This window comes from Mauremys reevesii, linkage group 8, assembly GCF_016161935.1.
Source record: "Mauremys reevesii isolate NIE-2019 linkage group 8, ASM1616193v1, whole genome shotgun sequence".
In the NCBI taxonomy this organism is placed as follows: domain Eukaryota; kingdom Metazoa; phylum Chordata; order Testudines; family Geoemydidae; genus Mauremys; species Mauremys reevesii.
This window is the reverse complement of record NC_052630.1, coordinates 13,826,246-13,848,755: the sequence shown is the minus strand read 5'-3', so window position 1 is coordinate 13,848,755 and position 22,510 is coordinate 13,826,246. Positions and strand designations below refer to the sequence as shown.

The window sequence follows — 22,510 nt, the reverse complement described above, 5'->3', positions numbered from 1 at the left end:
AAAATAGCTGCATGAAGCTGTCTTTATAGTTATCTGTGTTTCTGGGACATAAAATTTTAAAATATCCACTGAAGTTAGTTCATCCTTTTCCATGCATGGATAACTGTTTTAACCCTTTTGCTATGTGTGTTCCAGCATTAGATTTCTGTAGTGTGCCCATGCATAAGAATGTAGTGTCCGTGGCATGTAAAGGTACCGATGTACCTGATAGGTTGATGATTTGTTCTCCCTTCCCTCTGTGCTGGTGCTTCTCATGTTTGTTCTTTCCTGTTCTTTTGACACTGTTGCTTTTTACTCTTATCTTTTTATTCCTCCTTTTTAGTTCACAACCTTACTTAGCCCCCTCCCCTTTCCTATTTAGTCATTCACCAGAAGGTTACATGATTCTTCATGTCTTATGTGTGCCAGCGACAACTATTGAGAATGAGCTGGTGGTTCAGTGAAGCTGAGCTGCACGTGCTCTCATGGCCAGAGTTGTTTTTCATAACCAAAGAATTGGCTGCAGAATCAGTCCTTTGCTGCAGAATTCTGCTTCTAAACTTTCATTTAAAAAAACAAACAAACCTAGCGCTTGTTTGTAAAGGTAACCTTCCAAATGCGATCTGAGTATAAACGAATGCAAATCTGAGTACATTGGTTTCCTGAGTTTTTAGCCTGTGAAACAATATTTTTGAGAAATGTGAACCACCGTCATTCATCTCAGCAGGTTAATTCTGAATCCTAGTAATTTCAAAGTTATTACGCATTTTAATACTGGTTGTTTTAGCAGAGAGAACTAGCTACTGTACTCTTTAGCTGTATTTTTGCAGGTGTCCAAAAGCTGCAGCAGCCCAGTGCCCAGCTATTAAGACTTCTTGTTTCCCCTGTGATGAATTATAAAATGCAGTTGTTTTCCCTTCAAAAATCTGTGCCACTTCGAAGGGTTTGTCTATCTTAGAAAAAGAGGGCAAGATAGATAGCTAACGTTTTGTTAATTCTATGATTACTATATCCTTTTCTCTAGTTGAACACATGTGCACTTAAATTTAGCTTGTTGAGGTGCTTTTCAGATAACTACCCAACCCAATACTACTTGTACTTTCAAAGCATATTTGCAGTGAAGGACAATGGATCTGAAGTACTTTCTTCCTTAACTTCTAAGCCACTGACAAAATAGTCAGGGGCCCTGCTGTCAAAATTGGGAAACACTAAGTAAATGCTTTCTGTGTGCAAGCTGTAGAGCATTATACTGATTACCTTGATAGGATGTGTCCTTGAATCGGAATGCTGCTACACGATCGGTGATCATGTGGGCACCAAGAGCTTCAGTGGCGTTACAGGATATCCCTACATAGACTGTCCATCCATCCAGACCACCTTAAGGACTTCCCTAAAGAATGATCCAGGTGGTGCTCAATCTGCAAGAAGGCTACTTCCTTTTGGGGTTTGCCTTGGTGATTATGAAGATGACGTACTTCAGTCATATATCAATTATTTTACTGATTTAGAGACATAACTGAATTCATTTGGTTATGAATTGATATAAACTGGTTGTAAATTGATTTCAGGGTGTTCATGCAGGAGTTTGAACCGGTTTAAATAAATTATTTTTAAATTGATTTTAATTAAAATGGTAAATTATAGACAAGCCTAAATGTGTTTTGTGAGATTAATCTACAAATTTAAAATTTGTTTGTCAAATGTATATAATAAAATGTACAGTACCTGGCTGGCTTAATGAAGCTGCCTCTTCTGTTTCCTGATGTTTGAGTGTTTAAATGCAAACTTTAACATAAGAATTTGTGTTGTTTAATATGTGAAGCATGCTGTATTCTGCATTGACTTCTGCAAGAGATGGTACAAGTGTAGCTCCAATTGTCTGACTATCTTACTGCTGGGATTTATCTCTAAATACTTTTATCTCCGACCACTGTGGGTTGATCTTCTCCTACACACTGAAATCTCTTCAAAACAAATGCTGTTTTATGGTTTCAGAAAATAGGAGATATTGGTAAACACCTATAAAAATCATTGTGACATGTCCCCGTGTGCAGGGGACAAAGAGTGAGGATCTCCGATAAAATCGGGACCACTGACAATCCTAAAATAATAGACCTTCAGAATGACTCAAGGAATGTACTACAATGAGGAGGAGTAGTAAAAAAAAACCCCCTCATTTGGCCTTGGCCTAGCCCCTCTAATTTGAGATAATGTTTATTATAATAATTTCTCCCTTTTTTTTGCTAAATACACAAAAATGGCTGGCTATTGCACAAAATATATAGTGCTGAACTCTGTAAACCATACAGTTCTAAGCTCTCTTTCTTGGAGACATATCTGACTTCAGCGTTGCTGATCTCTGCCATCTCATCCCCATAGCATCCAAGGATTTTTTTTATCCTTCTGCCTTCTAACAAAACCTGAGGCGCATCAGTGAATAGAATACATATAAGTCGGTGTCTGTATCAAGTTATTACGTGTGCTAGAATCAACAGCTTGTTCAGTGTTTTAATAAAAACAGTTTTGGTTAACCCCCACCACAACAACTGTGCTGTCTCTGGAGAAGAAAATAACTACATGTCAAAATGGGGGGAAACAGACATAGGAGAGAACTCATTATCGTCTCATTGTAAGTCTGTAGTCTCAGCTGAGACTTCAGCTCTGACAGCAGAGAGCACAAAGAGCAGCACACTAAACCAGGATGCATTAATAACACTGAGTTATTGTGTTGACCCTCTTTCTAACCTTTTCTCTCTTTTAAATATTTGGCCAACTTAGATTTTTAAATGTTTTTAAATAATCACATGCTAGCTGCTGTAATTTTGTCCCTTTCCTAATATAGGAAGTTTTGAAAGTTTTGGTAACACTTTCTGGAGAAACTCATCTCTATTAGAATTATTAGAAAACAGCACTTTCCATTTATCACTAATGGTTATCAGTGCTATTTTTATGAAATGGCCAGATTTTGATTGCTCTGAGGCTGTTTTTGTATTATTTCGCTACTGTTGCATTGTGTGACCATATGCATGTCACTTAACCTGTCTGGGCCTCAGTTTATGTACTTGTAAAATAGATACTGTTTTACCTAGTAAAATGCCAAATGATAATGGTTAGGAAGGTTGCCTATATTTGTTGTTCACTTTGAAAAATAAGTTGTGAAGCCTCTAATTTGTACATTTACTTCATAAAAATTATGAATATATGGAACCTTTGTATTCCTGTAAATGTCACACATCTTTCCCCTCTGTCTTGTTCGACACCCACATCTTATACTTTCTCCCTATTTATATTGTCAGCTTTTTATGGCAAAGGCTGTTCTTTTCTTTTGTCTTTTGTCTTCCTTTTTTTCTTTTCCTAAGCAGCACCAACCCAATGGAGTTCTGTTCATGACTGGATTCTCTTGACTCTAGTATAATATAAATAATAATTTCACAAAGGTATCCTGCTTATATAAAGTACTTGGAGGTGCTCTGAGAGGTGCTGTACAAATTCAAAGAATTATTTAATGACAGTGTGAGAAAATTAAATTGTAGTCTCGGGTATAGTAGTTTCCATGAACTTTCTTTCTCCCCACCTCTTTAGGTTATTGAATTATTCACCTTCTGTTAACTGTTTTTACCCCCAAAATAGGTAAAATGTAATATTTTTTTTCCACTTTTTTTTCCAGTTTTGGCAAGCAGTCTGGAGGAAAAAGAGGCTGCGAGTGTATTATATTGGAACCTTCTGAAATGATCGTGGTAAGAACAGACTTTTAAAAATGTGCTTAATGCTTCTGTATTTTTTAGCAACTGTTTTGTACCTGGTAACAGAAGGCTTTTTGTAAAGCTTCCTATAAAATTGCATTAAAATTGGTCTGATTTCAATTATACTCAGTGCTACCTTTTCATGACAGCAACAGCTATGTAAATGTAACTAGATGGGTAATGATGATGATTAGGATTGTAACGTCAACCTTTCTAAAATGACTCATTTTTTCTGTTTTACAGCCCCATCAGTGCTAACTAATTGGGTACTCCTCAGTCAGCGTTAGTCAGTCCTGCTGTATGTTCATATATTTTATCTCCCATTTTATTCCTTTTTCACTAGATCTCCCAGACATGCTATCTCTGTTAGCTAAGGTACCCTTGGCCTTTGCACTTTCACTTAATATGAAGATCTGTGGTGAAGTAGGGAGGAATGTAGAGAGCAGTGGTGGAGCCAGGTTTTGCAACTGGCGGGGGGGCAATTGGTCATTGGTTGACTGCAGAGCAAGCCCAACCTGCATTCGTGCGGCAGCGACAGCTCCTATCCTGTGGAGCTAGGCCTGGCTCCCCTCTCCAATTGTTGTGACATGACGGAGTCACTGGTGGGCCAAATTTGTGTGAATGGTGTTGTGACATGGTGCACAGGATTGTAGCACCACCAGGGCTGGCGCAACCCATTAGGCAACCTAGGCGGTTGCCTAGGACACTAACATTTGGGGGGAGGTGGCCGGATCTTCAGCCACCTCTGTCGGGGGTGGTATTTCGGGGGCGGGACTTTCCACTGCCCCTGTCGGGGGCGGTATTTCACGGGTGGGACGTTCCGCCGCCTAGGGCGCCAAAAAAGCTGGTGGCGCTCCTGAGCACCACATAACTCTGTGCGCCATGTTGCAATGCCCAGAGTGGGTAGCTGGGCCCAGCCCTGTAGTACAGTAGCTGTCACAGCCAGGTGACTGTGGGGAGCGTTCTCTTTCTACCCTATGTGAAAATGCATGCAGTAAATCTCCTTTATTCAAATGAATAATATGCTTGAAAAGGCACACACATACCCTTAAAGGACACCCCACCCCACTCCACCCCCTCCATTATCTCCACCACTGGTACTGAAGATTAGCCAATTTTTGAAATCTGACTCTCTGATCTCAGATTTATTCTGCCTTTGCTGTTCCCGGCATACCTGCGTGCTTTGGAAAAGCTATGGAAAAGGCTTTGGTTTCTTTAAGATTATTAATACTGCCAAGTTCAGTTTGTGTATTGTGATTTGGGTTTTACCCACACTGACACACAAACCCTATCAACAGCTGGAACATTGGAGCTGCTTTCCCAGAGTACATTCCCAATGTTATTGTCCTACTACACAGGGCCCTTCCAGAATGCACTTGCGTTGTACTGAAACCAGGCAGATCTTCAGGTTTGTCTTCCTATTATGCCGCTGTCGGGTGTGAAACAAAACTATTCTGGGGGCTTGGCTACACTTACAGTTTGCAGCAGCACTGTTTGGTAGCAGCGTCATCCAGCTGTGCTAAGCAGCGCGCTGTGTGTGGCACACACACAGCTACCAGCGTGTGGGTGTGTGTGTGGCAGCATTCATTTCCAGCGCCTGTTGGGAGTGATTGCATGGGCAGCAGCCCCAGCATTCAAGTGGGCCAAACGTGCTTTTCAAAACAGGGGTGGAGTGGGGTCTAGTGTGACAGGGGGGGGGGAAGAGAGAGGGATTTTTTGAGCCACACTGTGTTTTTAGCTTTTCCTTTGAAAAAAAATCAGAAACTTTTCTGACCCCTTAGTCTAACTCTTAATTGCAAACAGCCGACTCCCACGACTTCACTGTTCCCCTCTCCTCTCATTTTTGTGTTTGCCAGGCCAGGTATCATGATCACAGGAGCAAGCTATGTTTGTTTTTTTTTTAGCGCAGCGCGCGGAGGAGGAGCACAGAGCAGTTCACAACAGGAGGGATCTCAGGGATTGTTCATTGTTTGATTCACAGACACAACAGCTCAACAGCTGATAAACAGCAGCTCCGTAGCAACGGAGCAGCAGCCCAGCAAAAAGAACAAACAAACAAACAAACAAAACAAGAAGTACAAAACAAAAAGTTAATTTCTTTTAAGTTTGGGATATCTCTCTCATTCTCTCGCCTGTAAAGTAACAGTGTGTGTGTGTCCCAGCTCCAGCAGCGAGCGCTACTAGCGCAGCGCTGCAATGCCACACCCCAACCTGCCAGGGTGTACAGCCAGCGCTGCAGCCAGGGTTGCTGCGCGCAGTGTGTGTGTGGCAGCAGTGTGGAAAGCTATTGCGGGACTATAACGTCTCTGCAGTGGCTGAAAGGCTCCTAATCGGCTCCTCAGTCTAGCTTTCCAATCCATCTTCCCTTGTTGGTAAACATGTTTAAGTTAAACTAATAGTGACAGTTTAGAAGCCCTGTTTGAAATGACTGTACTGACAAAAGTCAGTATCTGAGCAATAAAGAACAATGTGTCAGTTGCCCAGTAATATGTGGCTTCTGTCTGTGTCTTACCTGATTTTAACATTCTCTATTCGATATTCTTTACCAGCAAAGACACTTGGGGTATAGTTTCTCCCTAAGAGCAGAAGGAGGCATTTCATGAAGTCTTTTGGTGACATTACACCTCAAGTTTGAGGGTCTAGCTAGTCTGTCTTCAGTTGTTACATCTTTCAGCAGCTGGAGAGAGAATCCTCATGGTAGCTGGGCTGAAGCAAGCTTTAAAGGCCTAGGAAGCCCGGTGGCATGCTATTGAATGAAGCAGCGTTGATAGCCCATATGAGGTATGAACAGTGTACATGCCCACAACCCCATGCACCAAACTCCCCTAGCTGGCATCCATCATGACTGACTGTGACAAAGGTGCCAGGCCCCTGTCAAGGGCTCAGGAGGTGTCTGACTTTTTTGAGGATTCAGGGACCCTTCTGCTTCAGTGTCGGGACTGAACTCTGACATTGAAAAACAGGCAGGGAGAGGGTTTTAACACCAGTTTGTCAAAGAGGAAGGCCCTTGGGAAAGCACAGATTGGACCCAGCCCTTTTCCATGCGCAGAAGTCCTCAACCCAAGAACATTTCTTCTCCCTTCCCTCCCCCAGCTGCCTAAAAAGATAGCCCCTTCCTCTAAATAGAACAGAGAGAGAGGGTGAGCAGGAGGCCAAGTGGAAGGTGTTGACTCTCAGATCTCCTGTGAGTTTGCTATAATGACAGTTAGGAAAATCATCATTTTACTTTTGAACTGAGAAAATTTGATCTGCAATCCTTGAGACACAAACATAGAGCCTGATGTGTCATTTGGAGCAGAAACTCACTTCAGGGCTAGTGTCACCCTTGTCCCCAGCTGCTGCTGCTGGGTGTGTCTGTGACATTATTAGAAGGCTAAGATCCTATCTCCATATGATGAGGGGGATGAACTATAATCCACACTGAAGAAAGGAAATTACTGAAGAGGGAACATTTCCCCTTAACACCTTTAGAGGCAGAATTTAAAGTTTTCATTGAACTATATCTTGTGGTGGTGGTTGCTTGTTTTACAGTGACCAAATGTGTACTACGTGCCTGAGAGTACAAGTAAGATTACAGAGTTATTGCTCCAAAGCGCTCACAGTCTAATTCAGTGAAAGTGTTAGTAGTAGTAGTAGTAGTAGTAGTAGGGAGGAAACTGGTGTGTTAGTTTTTTAACATACAGATGAATTTAAGTCATAACAATGACAAAAGTCACAATTATGTTTTTAAAGTAGTCTTCAGTATCAAGCACTAGATAAAATTAGTCTTTCTCTTTCATTTATAGTAATGTTAGATGTTAAAAGTAAAAATCAGGAATTTAGGTAGGAAGTTTTCGGACAGAAGCATAACTTTTAAGATTACTGTCACTTTAAGCAGCAATATAACAGGCATTTAATGGGTGACCGGCATTAGTAGTATAACAAGAAAAAAGGAAACCAGGGGCTGAAGAGTAGAATAGTTTGGGCCACTTCCACAACATTTCTGAGGTAAGAAAATGCCATGTAAGTTCGTGATTGTCCTTTATGTTCTCAAGAACAAGTGTTAGCTGTTCATAATTTCTTGGACTCGTTCGGGCTGTTTTGATGGTGATGTGTACAGAAATACTATGTGAAATGCCTCAGGCATTATTTTGCTTGTTACTACTTCAAATTTTTGCCCATTTACTGCTGCTACCCAGTACATGGCTGGTGGGGTGAGCCAGTTTTTTATACCGTTCTAATATAAAAACTGATCTGAAGTTTCCTGGAACCTCTGTATCCCACAGTCGTAGACTATCCTAGTTCCAAATTTAATTTCTCTGATAATTTTTAGGTTTTATGTATTTACAATAATTGTGATCCTTTAAATGAAGCAGACGTTTTGAGGAGAGTTCTTGGGCCAAATCCTGCTTTGCGTAAATGTCCATGGTAAAGTCCATTTAGGTCAGCGGATTTGGACTCATTTAACTGGGAGAAGAATTTGGCTCATTCTTTCTAAGTAATTTAGGAACAATTTTTTTCTTACAATGTATTAATGCATAGTTTCATTAGTAAACCTGGTACATTGTTATCTGGACAAATTGCATGCATTTTGTCTTGCAACTCCTTTCTGATGTAGGAACTCGCTGAAGTGGGAAATGACTCATGAAAAAAAATTCTATGATGATATTTGATTTTTCCTAAAATGCTAATTGCTGACTCAATGTGATTTGCAAAATGACACAGAACATAATCTCTGGTCAAAATACTTGTAGGTGTACAAGCCTTAGGAAATACTGATGCCCTTATTTGTAATTGAACTGATGATACCATAAATATATTTTCATGAATTATTTTTCATTTAATATCTAGAAATATAAATTCTCAGTCTAGTTATTTGGTAACCATCAAGCACATTGTAGACATTACTGGAGAGAAATACATAACTTTTATACTCCTGTACTGTGTATTAAACTATTTGTGTTTAATAGTATTTATGCAATTTAAAGTATTCTTAAATTCCAGTTAGGCAGTGCAGAGAAATATCTGGGTCTTTTAAATTCCTTTCTGGAACTTCAGTGTATTTTCAACCTAGGACAAGCAAATTACTAAAACGCATTGTTTCTTCTCCATGATGTTAGCTTTCACCTTTTATAGCTAAACATAACTGACTAAATCGACAAAGTTTGTCACATTTCTACATGGAACTTAAAATGGAAAAAAAAAAAAAAAAAAGGACAAGCTTGTGGTGTACACATGGGTAATTATTTTCACAGCCTCACAGAAGCCTTGAGTTCAGTTCTCTGATTTTCTCTCATGTTTAATTTCTGTTTTTCAGTTGTTGTTTTTTTGTTTTCAGTTACAAATTTAGCATTTTATATGAGGACCAGATAAAAACAACAAATATTTGCCACTTCACCACATACAAGTGCAGCATAGATTATTAATAGGTTTGCTGACAGATTTTCACATCTCTTGTTATCTCCTCCTTCTTCCTAGAATATAAATCAATTTCTTAAGGGGATTCCTCTGAGAACTGACCCGTTTTAAAGGCCATAAATGTGGTCAGCCTAAGCTAAGTTAATGAGGATAACAGAGCGTACACAGATGGGCATGGCAAATCATATTTAGGAAACTAGGTGATTTACTGGATTAACAAAGAGACCTGTTTATTGTTAAACTGATGGTTTTAATCATATCCTATTTGACGTCACCAAAAGTTGCAGCAGACCTAACTGTATTGTGGTCTCTTTTCCCCCCTTTCATTCGTGGTGCTTCCTTTTTTCTTCTTTAGGTTCAAGTAGATGATTTCACAAGAGCAGCACGGTGTTTGTGAATAGAAGGATGTTACCCGCTAGCACTGGCTGTTGAGTAAAATTGAGTAAGATCATGTGATCTTACTGCTCCTTACAGAAATGCTCTGGTACTTCTGACTGCAGCTGTACATACTAAGTCAATAAAATTATATCTTTGACTAGAGACTACCCTGTGAAATCAGTCATTCTAGTCTTTTCTGTTACACACTGAAAATAAGGACTAATATTGTGACTGTGTACTTTAGAAGCATCTAAATTGCTTCTTGCTTCTCAGGCTAATGGATTGCTGCAGAGGCAGACATGTATCCTGGTAGTGAGAGAGAGGCTGCCTAATGTTGTTTTAACAGTGGCTTATCTGGTCAAATAAATTAAGACTATGAAATAAGATCCACCATGTCCCCCCCATGTTTATGATAGAGGACCACAACAAGGGAGGGGTGAAAAATTAGGAGCACCTCAGAGCTCCATTAAAACCCTGTCTTCATAAGGACCGGGGAAGCTCCTTCAGCAACATATTCTACATCACGACTTTCCGGGGATGGAAAACAATAGCAGCTGATTTTTTTCAACATGACAATTTTTTATTCTCAGAATCTAGATTGCCTGGTTAATTTCTGTTATCTATAAATATCCACACACTCTTGTTAGTGTTTGTAAACTAAAGAAATTAGCAAGGTTTATCTGTGGCTTTCTTTACTTTGATTTAGTAAAAGAAATGTAAAGGTTCTGCTCTAATCTCAGATACTTAGATGAACACTGTCTTATCTTCCAAATTCTGTTGCTGTGCTTAGAGATGCAAGCCCATCTGTCTGAATTGAGCTCTAAATATAGAATGAAGATAGAGATACACTTGCTTAGCAGTTGCAACTGATGTTTCGTATTTACCTGGAATATAAGCATCTGCCAAAATGTGTCCCAATCCTGGAATGTAAGAGGGTGTAGGGGTAAAGAGCCCCTGATGCTGCTGGGGTGCAATGGGCAGATGTGGGGCCAGATGCTGAAGAATTGATGTGGGTATGAAAGTATAAAATTAATTGATGTGCAGATACCAGGGTACATAATTAATTAGTGTGAAGCACAGGATAACTTCATTAGCATTTTGGAAGAAGCTAGAAAGCCCTTTGTACCCTCAGGCAGTGCTTTATACAAATTTCCGTAATTTGATTTCAGTTGTCTCTATTAGGGTGAACTCCTGCAATCATGGCCAAATTGGTGGAATTTGGCAGTGGGGAGGAAGAGATCAAAAATCAAAAGATTAATCTTTTCTTAAAACCTCAGGAATGTGGGGGCGGAAGAGTCCTGACTCATGATTTTTGAATTTTGGGGGCAGGCAATATTGAAATAGACCACTATAAAGAGGTGGATTGAACTCAATTTAATTGTCCAGTAAGGCATGCTGCATTATCTCAGCTTACAGTGTGTTTGGTTTCAATGGTAAAATTATTGTTCCATTTTCTAAAAACAACAGTATCATTTGAAACTTATTGAGGAAATAACCTCTTTTCAGAAAAGTATTGTCTAAGATTTAAATGATCAAATCATTGTAGGTTATCTCTACCTGGTTCAAAGAATTTTCCCCATCTCAAATGAGCGTCTCTTTAATTAATTAAAAATATATTATTTTAAATTCTCTTGCAGTTTAAAGGAGCAGGTGCACACATGGGTGTGTGTGTGTGTAAAGATAACAAGTTTATTTTTTCTTGTCAGATTTGTATATTAAAAAGTTTTCTCAATTTCCAGCTGATTATTCTAAGGTTCTTGAGAAATAAGCATATGAACATTGTTTTATATTGTGCCTAAGAACCAGTGTGACTGATGCCACTGCATAATACAAAATTACATTACCAATCCTCTTAAAAATTAGCATTTCAGTATATCTAATCTTTTAATAGCTCTTTTAATATATCTGTAAGTGTTTAAATTAGGTATATATTCCCTTTCTTTTAAATGCAGAGAGATTTCCTCTGTACTATTTAATTGCTTTAATTTTGTGTGATTATGGTGGAGAAAAAGTTAGGTTAATTGTACAAAGAGGTATTGATCTACAATAGGAAGATACCTGTACTGTACAGAAGATTCCATGTTCTTCATACTGATAGCAATATTGCTCTTTGTGCAGGAAAATGTCTGACCAGTGATATTAGTTTTCTAGTCTACTGTTTCTGTACTTTCAACTGGTAGTTATGAAATGTAATTTTCAATTGTAATACATCTAGTAGCAGTGTACTTATAAAAGCATTATTCTTGCATCATCTAGTTCATGCTACTTCTTATTCCACGTAAGGCATGGATGTCAATATGTATTTTGTAGAGAAGTAAGCATGGTTCATTAAAAGAACGATATATCTACAAGCATAGTGTAATTTAAAAAACAGATGTTTTAAAAATATGAGCCTTTCATTTGTATTTTTAATGGTTTGCTGGCACACACATTTCCTGCTTTGATGTATGCCTGTGACCTACTCTTTTTCATCATCTTTTGTGTCCGCTCAGTATGTTTAGGTTAAAGTTGGATCACATGATATCTACTGAGAATAATGGTTATCTAACTCCCTTTGGTTTATCATCATCATCTGTCTTGGAAAACTGGCTCATTGTGAGAGTCGGTCTCCTTTTCAGAAACATATCTAATACATCACAAGACTCAAAGCTTTTTATAGAAGTTACCACATGCTAACCGCAGACCCATATTATTTCTGTTCTGTCTTACCTATACATCAGTGTGACAATATTCTTTGATTTATTCCTACCTAATTATGTCAAAAAGGCATTTTCTCCTAAATTTTGATGTCCTAATCCTAGAAATTTATAGCCACCTCTGGGCCAAAAAGTCATCCTCTAGAATAGTCATGTTAGAGGCTCTGTGCTGTGATCCTCTGTATCTTCAGCTGTTTCCAAAATATATTTTACTTAGTGCTGGGTTCAACTTTCCATTTTAGTGAACCTATATTGTTATCCATGAGTACTGTATCAAGTCTGCAGGATTTATAGTTTAATCCTTTGACAGTTGGCAATTCATCTCCTGTGGAGCCACACATTTTGGAAATCAAAAGACAACTGATTCTCTGTTCTTGAGAGTAGAGAATGTTCAAGGCTCCCCAACACTTTATTCTTTTCACAGGAACATAGGAATTGCCATATAGGATCACATTAATGTTCTATGTCCCAGGCAAATACCAGATGCTTCAGAGGAAGATGCGTGAAACCCTGGAATGAATAATTTTGAATAACCAGCCCATATGGGAAGTTTTTCCCTACCGTGTCTCAATTAGAGGTTGCTAATGGCATGAAGCATGAGGGCTTGTATCTCTCCTCCATTCCCCCCCTCATCTCTCCTCACAATACCCATCATCAGGTTTGACAAGTGAGCGCATTCCAATATCTACAACAGTGTCAGGTTTACATATCCATGGGATGATGAAGCTCATAGTCTTTAAGAAACAGCACACAAAAGGAATGGTTATTTAACGTTTAGAAAAGATGGAAGCATTGCTACTAATGGCTATCAGAGGGTGGTCCCATCTGGAGTGCTGTCTTAAGGCGGGTCATAGCAGGATACGTGTGCTTGCCTCAGTTTGCCCTCTCAGGTAACCCAAGGATTCCACTTCAGACTGTCTTGCTTCAATAATATCCTTCCTTGAGGTTGGTTTATTAATAAAAGCATAGTGCAACTCAGTCCATGACAAAAAGTCCCAAATACAATCCATTTCCCACACCAAGTGGATATAGTTCTTAAGTCCTTACTCTTCCTAACAGGACCTTCCATCAGCCTCTGCTGGGAGTCTCTCCATACCATACTCTGGTGTCTTCTAACATATCGATGCTCCTTCTCCATCCTGTTCAGTCCCTCTGCCAGCACAGCCACTGTAGTCTTTCTTGATAGTGTGAAGCCCCACTCTTCTCAGTAGGAACCTCCAGAGCCTGTCTGTTGGGAGATCATCCTTGCCAGGGAAGTATCCTTCAAACTCTCCCCACTCCTGGCACTCTTACTGTTTTCTTGGGTGTAGCTTTCCTGTCCTGGAGACGTTAGTGAGTAAGCCATTCTGCTGCTCCCCTGCCTTCAAGTAAGTCAAGTTGGAGTGAGCTGATGAGGGACTGGCTACGCTCACCCTGTAGCACTGGCATACATAGTAATTTTATGGAGCAAAATGGAAAATGTTACAAAACCACTTCAAGTGTATTTTAATGGACAATATTTGCCAAACAGTGCTTTATATGGTGTGAAAAGTGTGTCAGCGCAAACAAGAAAAATAGAGGAAGAGCTTCTATTCACTTTGTAGAGTTATTTTATTTTATTAGCACCCCTTTGACTAGGGAATTGATATGGGAAAGGCTAGGTCTCCTTTCTGCTAAAATACTTGCTTCTCCTTCTACTCCTATACATAGTATGATTCCTCTCAGGCAGCTGTGAGCCTGGCCTGAAGAATGAATTGTTGAGAGCACCACAGAGAGGAGGGGAAAAAAGAGAGAAATTTATAGTGAGTTAGGTTGGCTTGAATTTGTCCCTGCTAGGAATATTCTTGGATTTTGTATAATTTTTTTCCTACTTTAATCTCTTCCATGATTTTTTTTTTTCAGCAATTTAATTTTCTTAAAGACGTGCATCTCAAATTTTTGAGAGATGTAGATCAATTTTGGTCCTCAGGAGCTAGTGGAGGGTATAAAATGTCTATGTAATACTTTGTATTAAGGTTTTATTTATAAACGGTTGATAATGATTAATAGATGTTATAAGCATTTTACGGACATGAGGAATGTGTATTATATAAATGGTTGTTATAGCCCAAAAAATTACATTAAAACATTAAAGTTGCAAAGTCAAGCACTCAAAAGTTTGGAAACTTGAGAGTTAAATTTGCTTGTGCAACTTCAGTCAGCTTCTTTGTAGGCATAATGTTAGTCTTTAATTATATGATCACATCCTATATTTTCCACAGGAGCTTGGCTCCTGCCCATTTCCTTCCTCCCTATCCTGCTGCTGCTTCTTCCTTCCCTCTCCCTAGCTCTTGCCCAGTGCCCATCCCTATGTCTGTCCACCCCACTCCTGTCCCTTACCCCATTCCTCTGCTTCTGTCCGTGTCTGTCTCCCCACCCTCTCCATGCTCCTAGCTTTTCCTCTTCAATCCTCCCTACCCACCCCAACACACACTGCCTGGGATCAGCAGAAAGAACTCTGAGAGCACAGGAGAGATAATCTCTCTGCCCCAAGTTACAGTGCTTGGTGCCACAGTGTCCCTAGACAGGTGGAAGAAGCAATTGCAAGGGAAAATCCTGCTAAACCTCTGCAGCCTCAGGATGGAGCATGCTCAGCCACTGTGTGGGGATGATGCATATGCGGTCTGGTCTGCCCATAGGAGCTATCAGGGGATGCAAAAAGAACAGGAGTACTTGTGGCACCTTAGAGACTAGCACTTCTTCGGATGCAGCTGTAGCCCACGAAAGTTTATGCTGAAACAAATGTTAGTCTCTAAGGTGCCACAAGTACTCCTGTTCTTTTTGCAGATACAGACTAACACGGCTGTTACCCTGAAACCTATCAGGGGATGGAGCATGTTCAGCATAGATGGAATCTTCGGAGAATTGAGCTGCCAAACTTCTAACAAGTCTTTACTGGGCATGTGCGAACTGAGATTTTTAGAGGTTTATAGTGTGGCCATATTTGTGGATATTTTATGGCAAAAGTCGTATTATTGATGCCACAGTGATCCCACTGCCAGATTTCAAGTCCCTGCTAGAGCTACTCTTGGAAGAAATTTTTTACATGGGCAAAACAATGGTGTTTTTTGTTTTTGTTTTGTGTTTGTTTTTTTGCTAACTTTTTTCTCAGAAATGGTTGAATCATTTTTGCAGAAATTTTTAAAACAAATTCTGTCTGAGGCAGACATCCAGTACGGAAAACTTCAGCCTGAACAGTTTAAGTTTAGCAAAGTTATAAGCACTCAAAAACACAGCCTTTAATATAGTAAGAAGTGTCAGGCAATGTTAACTATAGGCATCACTACTTGCACTGCCTATAATAAGCACATTGGTGGAAGCTGTTGTAGATGGTTATAAATCATGGTTATAACCAATCTATTGACTTGCTGAATTCTGCAACAATTGAGTGATCATTTATTAACTCTACCTACCTATAAAGGTTGCTTTAATATAGCCTACTATTGTAGGTTTTGAGACCTCTACTGCTTTGGATGGAACGGGAATCAGAATTCTGTAGAAAATAGGATGCTTACATGTGCTGTAGTACAAAGGGCTTCCCAGCTTTTTTGGTATTTTTTTTCAGTTGTACAGTAGCGGTATTAACTGAAGGAAGCAGGTGCCTCAGTTACTTAGTTTCCACTAACAGTTGATTGATTAGTTCTTAACATAAAGCAAAAACATTTTCATGCCTAATTTGCTTAGTTTTCAGTTAGAATGAGGGAAGAAAAATAGCTTCCTCTCACAGTATAGTACAGTATTCTTTTTCCACAGTTTTAAGACTCTCTGAAAATGGAATAGTCAGTCATGTTGTGAACATCAGTGTCAAAACTATATAACGTTGTCTGCTCCTGCAAGGTGCTGAGCACCCTCAGTTCCCACTGTAGTCTGCAACAAAGCTAAGCACCTTGTCTTAACTACTTAACAGCTCATTGGACTCTAGACAGGGGCATCAGAACAGGGAAGGCCACGGTCGCACCCCTTTTTACTGGTGGTAAGGGTGAGCGATGGAAGGTGAGGGAGGGGGTGGAGAGGAGTGAGCAGGGGGCATGGCCTCGGGAAAGAGGCAGTGCTGGGCCTCAGGGGGAAAGAGGCGGCATGGGGGCGGGGTCTTGAGGAGAAGAGTCGGGGCCTCAGGTGAAGGGGTGATGTGGGGAGGCCAGGCCACGGTTTCGGGTGCCAGTGGGCCCCCCACTTTTAGGAAGCGTCTGCCACTCCTGACTCTAGAAGCATATAATACATTTAGTAAAGCACTGCATGTGTTGTGTGTTTGTGTGTGCGCATGTAAGATAATATGAAATATAGTTCATTATTTTGGCTACTTTAATAGAACCACTTTATAAGAAGCAAAACTTCAGGATTTTGGCCATGGCTACTTTCATGGGTCTCACAGTAGTGTTATCACTAAGTAAAAACCCAATTTTTGCTTTAGTCTTTTACCTCTGCCTTTGCAAACCCTGTGAAATAATGTTAAATGCTAGTGGGACACCTGCTTAGTTGTCTCCTTTTTGGTACCAGTGTGGTGTGAGGTTGAAATTTTTGTATTGTTCCCAGCTGTGATGTCAGATTTGCATCCGCCTGGTCAGTTCACCAGTCAGGAGCATAATGTCTCGTATATTAGAAAGGAAACTATACTGAGGCTATTTTCAAGTGATATTATTTTTTCCTCCGTGTTTAAAAAAAAAAAAAAAGAAAAGTTTAAAATGTAAAGGATTATTTATATTCTCCGCCTGACATAGAGACCTGCTGCCTCAGTTAATGTAGAATGTGAGTTTTTAACATATTCATGAATAACTTCTGTGTTCTTAGTTACTTGCTTATTTACTGTCTTCCAACTCTTTCTGTCTCTTTTTTGTTTCCATTCCTCCTTGTATGCTTCTGAACCTGAGTAAATTTATGAAGGTATACTGAGATGACTGCTAAGAGTCAATAAAGTTGTCGGTCTCTGTTTCAGTAGGAATTTTTTATAGCTGTGTTTTTGAATTTCCAAATTTAAATCTTTTAAATATGTGAAATAAGAAAGTAGAAACTGCTATGTATTAAAGATATGTTAGAAGAATTCTTTGCCTGGATGTAGCTTTATTTGTATATACATGTCTGTTCTGTTTCCTGATGTGATATGTTTTTCCAAGACATCAGAAGGAAATGTGGAAGGATGGGCCTGCTTTTTTGGGGGAGAGTGGGGGAGGAATTGGAACAGGCTAGATACAAGTACAGTACTTAATGTTGTTTACCTGTGTTCTTATGTTTAAATACACAGCTTTTAAAAAAAATTTTATACCCAAATAAAGTTGAGTGTGAAACGCTCATGGCAGTTTCTAGTTATTTCTTTTTAAAGTTGTTTTATATTTTTTCAGTGAAGTGGTCATTAATAATGGATGAGATCTTATAGTTGTTGGATGGATGGGCTAGGACCTAGCTGGTCATGGATAATCCTAACACCTTTTTAAGCATGATGTGCCCTGTCTACACTGCAAAGACTTTGTAAAATCATATTATATTATTTAAAACAAACAAGCTAACATGTTTTAATGAGCAACCTCGTTAACCAGAGGGAGTATAAAATTTTCAAATGTATTTTTTTGAGTTGATGATGCCCCTTGAACTGAGCAGTATGTAATTATTGTAATTGTTATGGTGTAGTATGTGTAAGTGCAACAAGAAGTCTTTACTACTTGTAAGTGATTTTGTCTAAAGGATATGTGTGCGTGGGTGGGAGGGGGCAGACGGACTTTTTTTTTTTTTTTTAACACTGTTTCCTGGAAGGAAACTGTGGCCTCCAGCTCATTGTAATAACATAATTTCAAGACACGTAGCATTTGCTTAAGAAATTTGTGTAGTCTGTTTCCTAAGAAAGACTTAACTGTTCTTAGCTAATGTTAATGCCTTCCTCATGAGCTTAATAAAACTCCACCGACTTTCAATAATATGGAAGAATTGGATGTTTAACCAGGATCCTGAACATGTGTTTCAGGTGGAGAATTCCAAAGACAATGAAGAGAATATCCTGCAAAGAGAAGTTCCCCTCAGGCAGTCTCGGCGAAGGTTTAGGAAGATTAACCAGCGGGGAGAACGTCAGACCATCACAGACAATGTGGATGCTAGCAGTTATCTTTTGGTGAGCATGTTTTCCACTAACAAAAACGGATCAGCCTAGTTGGTTTCTCATTGTCTGAGCATTTGGGTCTTTTAGAGTCAGGGACAGAAGGAGATAGTGTTAGTTTGTTTTTATTTTATTTGTAAACATTTTTCTCCTTGGAGAACACTGAGAACACTTTGGATTTTATAGCTATAGGCGGCAGTTCAGGTTCAGTAGTTGAGAGCAAAAATGCTTTGGTTTATGGATCTGCAGCTGTGTGTAATAGTGAAAATGCTTAGAAGGTTATTGGTCAGTGAAAGGATTGTCCTCAAAGACCTCCATGGATACTTGGTGGTTGTTTTTGTAATATCTTTAAATCAAGTACTCATCCTAAAATGCTGAGATTTGTTTTTTCTATTCAGTTTAGATCATGTTAAAGTATTTTATGAAATCCCAGCTACTGTACAATATGAATGCATATCTTGATGTTTCACCTGTTTTTCAATTCGGTATAAAGATCTGAGAGTTTACTTGAAAACAGCAGAATTTGGTGAGGTGAAATTAGCCATCCAAGAGGGTATTTACCACACTAAATATTGCTAAATATATATGTATGTATTGTGCCAAGGTAAATGCAGCTGTGATTCTCAGGCCACAATATTTTTTCTACAGGGTTCTGTTTACCACTAGTTTTGTGTAATTGCATGCTAAAATCCTGTTAGTGGTGGGTTGTTTGTGTGTGGGCCACACAAAAGGTTTCATTTGAAAGTAACTGTTCTAGATGTTTTGTTGGTTTGACATTAAATCAGATTACCAACAAATCAAACAAATTATCATGAAAAATGTTCACATTACCAGAAATTATACTTTCTGCTATTTTATAATGTTGGGGTTTAAGTGGAGCCAAATTTTAATGAGTCTTCAGGCCAGGAAAAGGAAAACAAATTAACATTCTCTCTGAAACAAAAAAATACAAACCTAAACCCCCCCCACAACCTTGATGGTCTCTTCTTGTTGGGAGGCTTGCAAAGCATTTATAACACAATCATAAACCTGAAATTCAACTACTTTCTGACTGTTTGAGTAAATTAGTTTTTTTTGCTTGTGATTAAATATTAATGTTTTTAGAAGATAATTTAAAAAACTCCAAAACATTGGCACTTCAGGGAGTATAGGTTATGTTGGCATTTGTCTTCTCAGCAGAAAGGCTATTGTTGCTGTAACAGCAAGTATATACTTTAGGTTCAGTTTCCTGTATCTCCCCGTTTCAGGATGCGTGATGTATTTTGTTCTGAGTCAAGATTTAGTAAACAAACTGAGCTAGTCACCAAAGTGAGAATTTATGTCCCCTAGCTCTGGGAAATGCCTAAGTGTTTGATCATGGATGAAAGTCTAGCCTGTGTGATTGTGACAAAATATACATCTTTCTTCCTCCATTGCATTTCTATTTATAGCTGAATAAGCATAGAAAACAGTAGTTCTCAAAGTTTTCGTTCTTTGACCACTTTGTAAGGAAGAGAGAATCTCATGAATAACAGATCCTGTGATTCTGTCCATATGATTTTGAAGGATACAAGGATCTACAGAGTCAACTATTTTAGGCACCAAGTTTAATTCCATGCAGTTTGGTTTCACAAACTACATTTCTGGAAGGAAATCTGTCAGTTGGTTGTCTCAGCTGGTTAACAGCTGATTGAAGTGAGAAACCAATATCATTTATATATCATGACCTTTTGCTACCTGTATGACAGTTTCAGATAATTTCTGTGGCAAAAAAGCTTTTCAGTGGACAAATGACTGATGATTAAGAAATCAAAACATAATAGAATATATTTACCTGTTCCACATTCAGCAAGTAACAAAATTATTAAAAGAAAGAAAAGGGTGTGCAGATTTCACTAAATTTAGTCAAAGTTTAGTAAAATAATTAGTTAAAACATCTTGCATTAAGTAATATGGTTTCTTCTTCATATGCAGATATAAATCCCATTAGCATTGGTGTGAGTTACTTGTGCACACTGAGTAGCGAATATACTGCTAATATAAGATCTTTGGTTCCCTAAGGTTTTGAAAATCTCAGATAAACCATTGACTCTCTTATAATTACCTTTTCACATTTCAGCATATCAATACATACATTTTATCATCTGACAGTACTTCATAATTACAGTCCTTATATCTGTCTATAACACTATGCACTGGGGATATCTCTATATATAATTGTGATCGCAGTTACAACTTGATCAATGTCGGCTTTTCAGAAACAAATGATGAAAAAAGTACAAGCAGTAGACAATGTGTGAAAAGATTTTCAGGAATCAAACTCTAAAAAATCTTATATATTTAACTATGGTTGTGATTAAAGGTGGTGTAGAGAATCTTTGACTGTAGTTTGCAATAGGCAAGACATTGCAATAGCATCCCTCCCAGAGCTGGGAAGTTGTTTACAAACGTTCCAACAGATTTGCCTCACTGACAGGATTATAATTAATAATTGCAGTATGTTGTTTCACTTTTCTGCCTGAGGCTAACTGTTCTTTGATAGAGGCTGAATGTGGTTTGATAGATCTTCTATTTAAGCCATATTTAATGATCACATTATTCCATATGGCACTCATTGCATTACATTCAGGGTATAAATCAGTCCATTTTAGGTATTTGTATTTAAAATCCTGTAGTCCATGAGTCTGGGTGAGGAGGAGGGGGGGTAAATCTAGACCAAGAAGGGGTGGTCACAATTTACCCTGCAGCCTGCCTTACAATGCTCACACCCAGCCTACAAGCATGCAGATCGCACTCTGAAGGGTGTGTGTGCTTGACAGCACTAGTTCAGCAGCTCTGACCCCAGCAAACAATCTACAGCCCTACTCTGGTCTTGGTTACAACCAGCAAGGTGACCCCAGCACGCACCCAGTCCTGAATTTTCCCCAAACCATGTGCTCTGTAATGTCCCATTCCTCTCCTGGACAGTTGAGAGACATAATATGGTTCATTTGTTCTTGTAAAGAGATAAAAAGCACATCACAGCTTATTAACTGGAATTAATACACTCTTCCCTTTAAACACAGCACTGAATTGGTTTACAGTAAAAATAAAACAAATTCATTAACAATAGAACATAGATAAGGGATGCCAAGTAAAAGAAATAAAGATAGGATTACAAGCAAATAAATGTGAAAGCACACATCTAAAAATCTAAAACTTAATCTAGTATGGTACAGGCTTTGTTCAAGATGGTTTATCTGACCAGTCTTCATTCTTCCCAGCCATGGCTAGCTTCTCCTCAGTCAGGACCTTCCACAGAGGGTGAAAGATTTTTGCCAAAGCATGCTTTTCACCTATGTTCAGATTCCAGAGACTTCAAACCCCATCCCTTTGATTGAAGGACCCATCTTTCTCAGGTTGCAAGAGCTCTGTTCCCTTGTGTATGTCTTGAGATGGATGCCAAAGATGACTTCTGTCTTTGCTTATATCTTCCAAAGTTCACTAATTTTGTTTCAAGAGGCAGGATGACCTCCTGCTGTTTTTTCTTCCTGTGTCTTCTCATCCCCTTGTTGATTTCTATGTAAACGAGACTTCCATTGTTTTTGATCACACCTTGCTTAATTTACATAGGAAACAGGTAAATAGCTGCTGTCCCTCCTGTCTGGGAGGGAACCTGTTTCTCCCTGTTTGGCCACAGACTTTAAAGCGTAATATCATTAAATATTGATATTTCTCATATAGTATTAATACATACTTTTCACAATGATATTGATCACTACTGTGCCATTAGCTTCCAGAAAAAAAACTCACTTTATACACTTGTATAATAAAGTAACATTGTATACAATCAATTCATTCAGTTGTTTATCACTTGAGATTCTGCCTACCTGCCTTTATAGATCAGTAAGCCTTTGAAATGGATTCTTTTGAGGTTATCCCTGAAAGTAAAGTTTATTCAAGCTGCGAAGAAGGTGACGTGGTGTCTGATAGTAAAGGAAGCTCTACGTTCTTTCTCCTCCCACTTGTTGGTAGCTTAATAGTTTTGTTTACCTAATCTGTAAAAATGGACCTTTGTTGTCTTTGCCTGAAGACTGGGCTGGTCAGAGAATCAAATACATATTCCTTTATCTAAGGCAGACCTTTTTACCAACTCCCCTGACATGCCTTCCATAATTTCAGCATATATTCATAATTTTTTATGTACACTTTGTGTAGCCATTATGCAGGAATATTAATGATCTGTGAGTTTAGTAGTT

General features: G+C 38.8%; 1 protein-coding gene across 4 annotated transcripts in view; it reads left to right on the top strand.

Annotated features, from left to right (window-relative positions):
• The window catches only part of RAPGEF6 (Rap guanine nucleotide exchange factor 6), a 230,410-nt gene that overhangs the window by 73,414 nt on the left and 134,486 nt on the right, over window positions 1–22,510 (top strand). For all 4 annotated transcript variants that reach the window (XM_039486057.1, XM_039486060.1, XM_039486059.1 and 1 more), the window contains 2 exons: window positions 3,647–3,716; window positions 18,165–18,308. In XM_039486057.1, the coding sequence (XP_039341991.1) occupies window positions 3,647–3,716; window positions 18,165–18,308 (214 nt within the window). The remainder of the gene's footprint in view (window positions 1–3,646; window positions 3,717–18,164; window positions 18,309–22,510) is intronic.